The sequence below is a fragment of the Nematolebias whitei genome, chromosome 4 (genome assembly GCF_014905685.2).
Source record: "Nematolebias whitei isolate Nwh7 chromosome 4, NemWhi1, whole genome shotgun sequence".
In the NCBI taxonomy this organism is placed as follows: domain Eukaryota; kingdom Metazoa; phylum Chordata; class Actinopteri; order Cyprinodontiformes; family Rivulidae; genus Nematolebias; species Nematolebias whitei.
The window spans coordinates 32,596,545-32,606,955 of record NC_056501.1 but is presented as its reverse complement, the minus strand read 5'-3'; the positions used below and the strand labels follow the sequence as shown (position 1 = coordinate 32,606,955).

Genomic DNA, 10,411 nt, shown 5'->3' with positions numbered 1-10,411 from the left:
CTATGTTTTGATGTATTCAAAAGCACTGGGAATATGTTGTACTTCGCTGTAAAGAAAACAAAAAAAAAAAAAAAAGAGAGAAATAAATCCATATCTGATATAGCTGTACTTTTTGTTGAAAATAAAACCTCTGCAGAACGCCGTGTCGAGAGCATTGTGCTGAGTTTCCTGCTGTGTGACATCATCTCCTGTTTGCTGCGGCCATTCCCAGCAGCTGACACATTAACTCCAGGATATTTTACAAAGGATGGAGAGATGAAAGGGCGGCGAGGAGAACAGCATCACGTCACAAAATAAATCAATAACTCTCCCGCTCACAGATCGTAGCTTGCACAGAACTGCTGCGATGAATAAGTAATGAGAGTTACGCAAACATCTCTCCCACTTGGCCATGCTGAAGTGCAGGCTGTTCACTCCGCTTCCTGATGTTTTCAAGTCCAAAGATGCAAGCTTCGTTTTCCTTTTTCCTCGCTCTCGCTTGTCTGTTTTTGGCGAGCTCTGAGATGTCCCGGTGTGATGTGCACAGCCTGTGTGTGCATGTGTTTCTTCAGTTGTGTCTAAATGAAGTGGGAGGAAATCTGATTGTGTCAAGTCACCTGTGAAAAGGAAGAGAGCTGAAGCTGATGAGGGAATGAATAAGAAGAAATGGCTCAACAGATGATCGGCGCTGCTCGGGAGAAGGCTGAAATGGCACAGTGTGGAGTTACTGTGGTCTCTAGTGGCTGGTCTTGATGTGACAGGTTCAACATGGATGATCCTCTGTCCTTGTTGGCAAAACAAACTCCACTGAGCTACATCTGTCAATATAAACTCATTATCTTGGTTTTCGCCGCTTGTTGGAAATATAAAAGTCCAAAGTGGTCCCGGGTCACAAGATTTCAGCAAGTCCCAAGTTCAGAGGTGCGATGCTTTAAATAGTTCTTCAGGCTCAGAGGAATGCACAAACTGTCTATGGCAGGATCCTTATTGGCTGAAGGGAGGCCTCTTCGGATTTCCAGTCGAGCTTGTGACATCAGTGTTCTGGGACAAACTGAAAATACAAGAAGTGACAGAATGAGAAGATTTAAAGCCTTGATTCTTTGAAGGAATGCGTGTTTTCACCACCTTTCACGCCAGAGTTTGACACTAAGAGCATCTAACGATGAGAAGGGATGGCAGTTTGGGTCAAATCTTGTAAATGAATTACTCGTGATCGCACGCCTCGTGACTCTTACATGATCTGTTCGTGCTTAAAGTTTGTGTTGAGGCCCATCAAATGTATCCAGTGTCTAAAGACCTACGGCCAATTTTGAGATTAATAAGATCAGCTGTGGTGGACATTCTTCTCCAAATTATTATCCATGCAATTATCTTTACCAGCTTCTTCCTTTCTGGGCCACTGGTGCCCATGTCCAGCAGTCACTGGGAGAGGCGGGGTACACCCTGGACAGGTCACGAGTCTGTCGCAACCCATCCAAGTTATTAGCAAAGTTTTAACAAATCTTTTGTGATCAGCATGAGTTGGTGATAAGACGCAGCTATTTTTGCTGAATGTCTGTACAGCTGTGTAAAAAAGTGAAGTCAGGTCCTCTGGATGGATTCTTGTTGAGACGTTTCATCTTTTATCCAAAGGACTTCTTCAGTCTGAGGAGCTGCAACAAACTCAGTTTTATAAATAGCACCTCCTCATAGTGGATCAACCAGTTTGCTGCTGACAGACAAAACCAGCTGTTCATATGATAAAGGAGGACCATCAGCCCAACAACCGATTGTTAGTGCCCTGATGGCCGCTTGCTATTCGCAGAGTGATACTTGCAGGGGTGCACAGAACTTCTTTAGTGGGCTCCTCAGGAGATGATGTTTGGTACTCACCCCATATGCAGCTTTGTTTTAATAATTGTCCTCAGTGTCACTCCCACTATCCTCTGCTTCAGCTTCCTGCATGGTAGATGATGCAGATGAACCTCCTTGTCTTTGGTCTATTTTTCTCTTTCATTATTTTGTAAAAAGAAAAAAACTTTTGTGAAATCTAGTTCTGACTTCCTTCACGAGTTTGTATTTGTATCTTGTTGCATTGTTCTGTTTTGTGTTGTCAATAAAGTTCTAGAGAGAAAAAAACAGATGGGCTGCATATATCTGCAGGTAAGACTCGTTTACCTTCAGGACAAAATGAAGTCATCGATTAGTCGGTTGCTGACACACCTACTGGATTGATTGACAGGTCGTGTCGCGGATCCGACTTGTGCAACAAAAAACTGCCATTGCCCGCCGGCCCGGGGTGGAGGCGGGGCGGCCCAGGAGCAGCGGTAGTGGTGTTCTGAGATTTAATGTTAATAAAAAGTTCTTAAAAAAACGGAGCACCGGCCCTGCAGCCCACACATCAGACCAGCCCACCAGGAAATATCCCGATCCCACGGTCAAATACACAAAGGCATGCGGTTACACAGGTGATGCTACGCATTCCTGATTTTTGTTGCGCATGTGTACCAGTTATGTGCGCCCCTGAACTTGCAATAACAGCACTGTAAGGGAGTGACAGATGGTCACCAGCCAACTGGGTGATCCACTATAAGATGCTATTTATAAGACTGAGTGTGCTGCAGCTCCTCAGACTGAAGAAGTCCTTTGGATTAAAGATGAAACGTCTCTACAAGAAGAATCCATCCTGAGGACCTGCCTTAACTTTTTTATATTTGTTTCTATCTATTGAGCATGCGGCAGGATATCTGTACAGCTGTTTTCAATCAAATCCATCAGGGGGTTCATGCGATATGTTGCTAACACAACAGATGAATAAACAGAGACATGGGCAAAAGCTGTTTCTTTCTCCTATGGGCAGTATAAAGGAGGTATTTCACTAAGAGTCATACTGAGAATGATCAGTCCCACCTCTGGCCTTGAGTAGCAGCAGCAGAGCTTCGTTTTGCTTTGTGGTTTTATCGATGATGAGTGTAGGTAAGCACACATCTGCCCCAAAGTCTATGAGAAGCTGAATGTACTCGACTCCGCAGCCGTAACGGAGACACACCTCCAGGACTGTCTTCGGCTGCTTGATCCGGGCCAGCATCTTCTCATCTGTGCAGTTGTAGTTGGGGTTGGCCCCATGAAAAAGAAGCAGCTTAAAGCAGTCTAGGTGGCCGTAAACCGCCGAGATGTAGAGCGGGCCCCTGCAGGTCGTGGCGTTGGAGGCCCATTCGGGGACTTTGGGTCTGACGTCCACCTCGGCTCCAAAGCGCAGCAGCTCTCGAAGCACCTCCACGTCACCCTCTCGGGCAGCCGTCAGCACAGGGGAGCAGTTGTTGTACGGGCTGCCGTTGGGGTCGGCTCCAGCTTTCAGCAGGGCCGCCACACAGTCCAGATGTTTCCCGCTGACTGCTGTGAACAGAGGCGTCTGGGCCTTCACGTCTAAAATATCGACCTGGATCCAGAGAGGAGCAACGTCAAAGACAGTTCTTAAAACATCACAGAACATCATAACAAGATGGCACTCAACAAAATGTGAAACTGCAAAATACATTTAAAAATGAGCAAGAAGTGCTAAAAGAGACTAAAACAGTACTATTACTTATTGTTCCTAGATTTTTATTTTAACTTTGTTGTTTTAGCCTTGAAATATAGGGATGTTTTCTGGAATGTGTTGTGTTGTGCTGTGTTGTGTTGTGCTGAGTCAAACTTTATTCAGTTTTTAGTTTTGTACTTGTGTTTTGTGCAGTCTTTTTCCACATCCAGGCTAACCATGTGTTGTCTCTTCTCATTTCATATATAATATATTCAACAATTTTATACCCAAATATATGATTTGTTTCAGTCACTCATCAAATCCATGATGGAGGTGACAATGGTAAGTAAGATTATAGATTCATCCTTTAGCTTCAGCCCTTTCTAGTGATCATTTATTTGTTAATCATGTAATATTGTACCTTTTTGTTGAACGCTCTTATTTTGGAGAATTTCAGTTTATTCTTAATCGTACAGACGTCAGCTAGTCTGACCTCAAAAACTTTGAAGCAGTTTGTGTGAGCACAATTTCATAAGCTTTACATTGTCATCAACTTCACGTTACAGTTATTCATGCAGAATTATATATTCCTGTCAAAAATGCTGCAGCTGCTATTCTTATTGGCCTCACTACACTAAATATCCACACACTTTAAAATTAATTTGTTCATTTAATTTGCTTTATTCAAGACATGTAAGGTATGTGGAGACAATAAAAACTAAAGGAAAACAAAACATATGTAATTTGGCTGCCTTTGTTGTTTTGTAAGACATTACGGTCCAATATCCTAGTCCTGCTTTAATATTTCAAAACATTTTCATAAAACCTGATTCACAATTAATAACTAATACACAAGAAATAAAGCTTAGTGCAAACTTTAGAAACCTGCCAATAGCAGATGTACAGTATTTCTGAAGTGAACACAGTTCATTTGAGGCTTCCTTGCAGTTTACGCTAAAGCTGCTGCAGTTCTCCTTCTGACCTGTAGGTGTCACTAAAAACAATACTGCTAAACAGCAGGAATATCAGCCAAAAGAACAGCTGAAATAGAAGGAATGAGTTCTTTACCCAAGAAACATAAGCACACTTTAAGATTGTTGTCTTTTTTTTATATTGTGTCTTAATTGTTAACAGATTTAAATTCATTATTTAAAAAACAATTCAATGATGCATCTAAATTTAGTCCCAAAGCTGCACTGGTGCACAGCTGTTCTATTAATATAGAGTGCATGTGCACATCCGTGAATCAGTACATCTCACTATCACTAGTAAACAAAGCTTGACTGAACTGAGGAAAAACATTTGACAATGAAGTTAAGACAGCAGCAATCTCTTGTAGTTTGACTAGCCATTAGCTTATCAATCGTGACAGAAATAAACTTTTTTTTTTAATGAGGTCGTTTTAAAAGCTAACTAGAACATGTAAAATATTATTTGTTAATAACTTTTCTGCCGTACCTCAAGTCAAGAGACCTAAATAATCTCTTTAATGTAATACACTGTGCTCCTGGCTGACTGCTCCATTACCAAAACCTGCTGATTCACCATTGACTCAGAATAATCAGTCCATTTTAAAACACAGTGGATACTCATTTAGTACGTGTTTGCTTTATGTGGACATGTTAATTTGGACATTTAGAAACAGTTATTTATCTCTTTTTGACACTATTTTGCTAATAAATTAACTAAAATGACAGAAATAGTGTAGAAAATTAGTCTTGGCCATGAGCTGAGACAGATGACACAGGTTATTAAACAAGACGGTTGTGTCCACCACTGATCTCACCTCTGCACCATGCTCCAACAGCAGATCCAGGCACCTTAGGTGTCCAAGAGCAGCTGCGGTGCGCAGTGGGGTCACAGGGACCCCCCAACCGCTCCGAGCATTGACGCACCTCCTGTAGTCCTCCTGGGACAGAAGCTCAGAGAGCAGAGCCACGTCGTCGCAGCTCACAGCATTGTTCAAAGCCTGACACAGCTCGCCATCCTCGTCCTCGTCCTTAGGCTGGAGCAGCGAGAAGATCTTTGAAATGTCCATCAAACTCATGCTGACAGCTTGTCTCAGGACCATGCTCCAAAAATCAAACTCGCTCCATCTGCAGTGAGACGGTGGACTCGTGATATTCAGTCTCGCTTGTTTAGCTCAGCCAAGTATAAAGGTTTGGAGTGGGAATGCTCTGTCACCATTAAAACAAACTGGGATCTACAGGAACGGGACACCTACCTTAACGTGGTGCTTCGAGTTCCAAAGAAATCAGAGTTAAACTTTCAAAACGTTGTCACATGAAGAAGGAAAGACCCACCAGGGAGTGTGTGGAGCTTCTACTATGAGCTGGGAGAAATCCAGTATGTGCTCTTTGTGTATGTGTAAGTGACAATGAGGGCCAAAGCCTCTTTCTTGGGGGGTAGGTGGGGGCTAATTTTAGGTCACACAAGAGCCTGTCTCAACTTCCATTCTGGGAGAGTCGAAGCCCAGGTTTATATTTAGAAAGGTGATAGAGCTGTGGGTTTGTGATAGCTGTGACACTCATGGGTGAGTGTAACTGGGACTGTGCTCAAAATAACCACATTTATAAAAACATAAATACATTTAAGCCTCTTCATGTCACAAACTAATGATTGATCTGTTGAAGTAAACAGCAGCATTTCATAAAGACAGTGCAAAAAGCTGCATTTCTGATGTTTGCTGTGTCCTGTTGCTCCCCCGATTCTCACCGAGGCAGCCGCTTCAGCTGTGTGGTCGTCCGAAGCTTCAGAAATCAGTCAGCTGTCCCCCTGCCAGCCCCCCTTTGTCTTCTTTTAGTGTCCCCCGTTCAGACGGCAGTGCATTCTTTCAGCAGACGGTCCGATTTCTGCTGACCTCACTTATTTATCAGAGCACACAACGAGAAGACAGTTCACGCGAATGTCCACAATTTTAACTTTCTGTCCTATTTTCCAAGACTTGGTAAGAAGTGTCAACAGTTAATTATGATGTAATGATTTTTACAGCATTCACTTTGTTTATGCACAACTTTAAGGAAACGCCTTCAGCTGGAGAATTAAGTTAACAAGAAGCGGAACAGAAGCTAAAATAAACTAAACTATTGCTAAAGTGTTAGCTACATAAGTCAAGTCAAGGTTTTTTATTGTCATTCTCATCACGCGTGGTACATGTGATGGAACAAAATTATGTGCACAGGTTCCCAGTTACATCCAACACAAGTATGAATTGTAAAAGTAAAACGGTAAAAAGATCTAAGACATGAACTAAACTTAGAATACGCTAAGCACTAATAGCACAAAAACGATACGCCGAACAACATGTGATGAACTGAACACAGCAGCATGAAATAAATCAGCAGCATGAGAGCAGCAGCATGGATAATCAGCAGCACATATCAACAATCAACAGGCATTACAGTGATTTTTTTTCACAGTGATTATTCTGGTTCGAGATTCATGAGTCCAACAGCCTCAGGGTAGAAGCTGTTCCTCAGTCTAGTGGTTCTACACTTAATGCTCCTCAACCTCCTGCCTGAAGGGAGCAGGGTAAAAGGTGTGTGCTGGGTGAGTGGGGTCCTTCATGATGCAGGTGGCCCTCTTCCTGCATCTGGAGGTGTAGATGTCTGTGATGGTGGAGAGATTGACTCCAACATTCTCTGTGCAGCCTTCACCACTCTCGGCAAAGCTTTTCTTTCTGCAGCTGTGCAGCCTCCATGACACACGTTGATGCTGGAGTACAGGATGCTCTCCACTGCACACCTGTAGAAGGAGGTGAGGACTGAGCTTCACAGTCCAGCGCATCTCAGCCACCTGAGGAAGTAGAGTCTCTGATGATCTTTCTTCATCAGGCTGGTGGTGCTGTTGCTCCAGCTGAGGTTGTCATTCAGGTGCACACTACAAGTACAAACCGGATTCCAAAAAAGTTGGGACACTAAACAAATTGTGAATAAAAACTGAATGCAATGATGTGGAGGTGCCAACATCTAATATTTGATTCAGAATAGAACACAAATCACAGATCAAAAGTTTAAACTGATAGAATGTATCATTTTAAGGGAAAAATCTGTTGTTTCCAAATTTCATGGCGTCAACAAATCCCAAAAAAATTGGGACAAGTCCATTTTTACCACTGTGTGGCATCCCCCCTTCTTCTTACAACACTCAACAGACATCTGGGGACAGAGGAGACCAGTTTCTCAAGTTTAGAAATAGGAATGCTCTCCCATTCATGTCTAATACAGGCCTCTAACTGTTCAGTCGTCTTGGGCCTTCTTTGTCGCACCTTCCTCTTGATGATGCGCCAAATGTTCTCTATAGGTGAAAAATCTGGACTGCAGGCTGGCCATTTCAGTACCCGGATCCTTCTCCTACGTAGCCATGATGTTGTGATTGCTGCAGAATGTGGTCTGGCATTATCGTGTTGAAAAATGCAGGTTCTTCCCTGAAAGAGATGACGTCTAGATGGGAGCATATGTTGTTCTAGAACCTGAACATAGTTCTCTGCATTAATGGTGCCTTTCCAGACATGCAAGCTGCCCATGCCACAAGCACTCATGCAACCCCATACCATCAGTGATGCAGGCTTCTGAACGGAGCGTTGATAACAACTTGGGCTATCCTTGTCCTCTCTGGTCCGGATGACATGGCGTCCCAGTGTTCCATAAAGAACTTCAAATCGTGACTCATCTGACCACAGAACAGTCTTCCATTTTGCCACACTCCATTTTAAATGACCCCTGGCTCAGTGCAAACGTCTGAGCTTGTGGAGCTTGCTTAGAAATGGCTTCCTCTTTGCACTGTAGAGTTTCAGCTGGCAACTGCAGATGGCACGGTGGATTGTGTTCACTGACAATGCTTTCTGGAAGTATTCCTGAGCCCATTCTGTTATTTCCTTGACAGTGGCATTCCTGTTTGAGGTGCAGTGATGTTTAAGGGCCCGGAGATCATGAGCATCCAGTAGAGTTTTACAGCCTTGACCCTTACACACAGCGATTGTTCCAGATTCTCTGAATCTTTTGATGATGTTATACACGGTTGATGATGATAACTTAAAAGTCTTTGCTATTTTATGCTGGGTAACACCGTTCTGGTATTGCTGCACTATCTTTCTGCGCAACAATGGTGGAATTGGTGATCCTCTTACCATCTTGGCTTCTGAGAGACACTGACACTCTGAGAAGCTCTTTTTATACCCAATCATGTTGTCAATTGACCTAATTAGTGTTAATTGGTCTTCCAGCTGTTCGTTATATGCTCAATTTCCTTTTTCCAGCCACTTATTGCTACTTGTCCCAACTTTTTTGGGATTTGTTGACACTGAAATTTTGAATCAACATATTTTTCCTTTAAAATGTTACATTGACTCAGATTAAACTTTTGATCTGTCATCTATGTTATATTACGAATAAAATATTGACATTTGCCATCTCCACATCATTGCATTCAGTTTTTATTCACAGTTTGTTTAGTGTCCCAACTTTTTTGGAATCCGGTTTGTACTTGTAGCTGGAGACCACTTGGGGTGGGGGGGGTTCCATCTGATGCCCACGACCATCTCCTTCATCTTATAAAACAATGTGACTTCCAAATCATAGTTAAAAGCTAAGATTAAAAAAACTGATAAAAGCTAAAATTACCCATAGAAGGAGCTAAAAGGTGCACAGAAGACAAAAACAGAGGAACTATGCTGAAGTAGATTGCAGTGAACAATGTTTTAAATAAATAAAAAACACATAGATGTATTTCTGTGGGTAATTTTTGGGAGGAATACATTTAAATAATTTAAAAAAGTACAAAAGTAGCAAATACTAAATCTCATAGCACACTGTTCCCAGTTAGGGTGATTTTTTTTTTTTTTTTGCTATATAAAATAACCCAGAAAGCAATAGTGTAAATGTTGAATCAGTACCCACATGATGCTCCCAGTCAACCACTGGTCTTCTGTTTCTGTCAGTTTTTGATTGACCTCAGCTTTTGCAGTTTTGAAAATAAAAAACGGGAACATAGATCAAAATGTGCTGCTCAATAAGGAACAGTGTGTTTTGACTCTTGATAGTACTTTGAACGCATAGACAAAATCTGTGGGAAAACGTCTTCATAGACAATTACAGGATTTTGGGTGAGCCAGAGGTAAGATCAGGGTGGCACTTGCCCCTCCTGGAACCTGATTGGCCACCCAGCTGATTGACAAGTCTCTGCATGTGGCATTGAAAGATATGTGATTAGTTTCTCCTTATAAATCAAGTTTGAGAACCCTGGTGGTTTTCTTTTTTGTCACTTTTTTTAGGGGATAGGGTATGTATTAAAGTGTGTTTTTTGATTTGGGGTTGTTGTTGTTTTCTCTCTCTCTCTCTGAAGTGAGATGGAGGAGGATGACTCGCTGTGGCGATCCCTGAAGAGGGAAAAACCGAAAGAAGAAGAAGTTCTTACTCTCTCTCTCTTTATTTCTTTCAATTTCTGTTGTCAACCACAAGATCGCAGAAGGGACGCACTGGGACGCACTGGTGACAGGAAGTGTGGCGATGGTAAACAAGAGCCATGCCCACCCCCATTTAAAATTTCTCTCAGTTTGAGTATAATGATGACATACTAACTGTGACGTTCCTAAGTGTTTGTAAACTGTTCTTGCTCATACAGACATTGACTTCTTGCAGTCCATACGTAAAATATTGATCTTTTTTTTTCACTGTGTGTGACACGGTGTGATTTTCTCACAAATTCCCCGCACACACACAAACTCTCATTGATTTCATTGTGCAAGCTCAAAATTCATTCAGCCTTTATTTAGACAGGTAAATCCCATTGAGCCTCGGGGACTCATTTACAAGAGAGACCTGATTTCAACAAAGAATGATGACAACAGTGGACAACAACAACAACAACAATAAACAGTTATAAAAAGTAATAATGCAGGTTTTTTTTTTTTTTTTTTTTACCAAATAGGATGGC

The 10,411-nt window shown here is 42.1% G+C and overlaps 1 protein-coding gene across 1 annotated transcript; it reads right to left on the bottom strand.

Moving 5' to 3' along the window:
- Nucleotides 1-633: 633 nt before the first annotated feature.
- Nucleotides 634-5,549, bottom strand: LOC119409121 (ankyrin repeat and SOCS box protein 12-like). The gene is made up of 3 exons (XM_037675988.1): nucleotides 5,265-5,549; nucleotides 2,869-3,397; nucleotides 634-1,030 (listed from the first exon to the last, which is right to left on the bottom strand). The coding sequence occupies exons 1-3, from the start codon at nucleotides 5,547-5,549 to the stop codon at nucleotides 879-881; spliced, it is 966 nt and encodes a 321-aa protein (XP_037531916.1). The 3' UTR covers nucleotides 634-878.
- Between the last annotated feature and the right edge of the window lie 4,862 nt (nucleotides 5,550-10,411).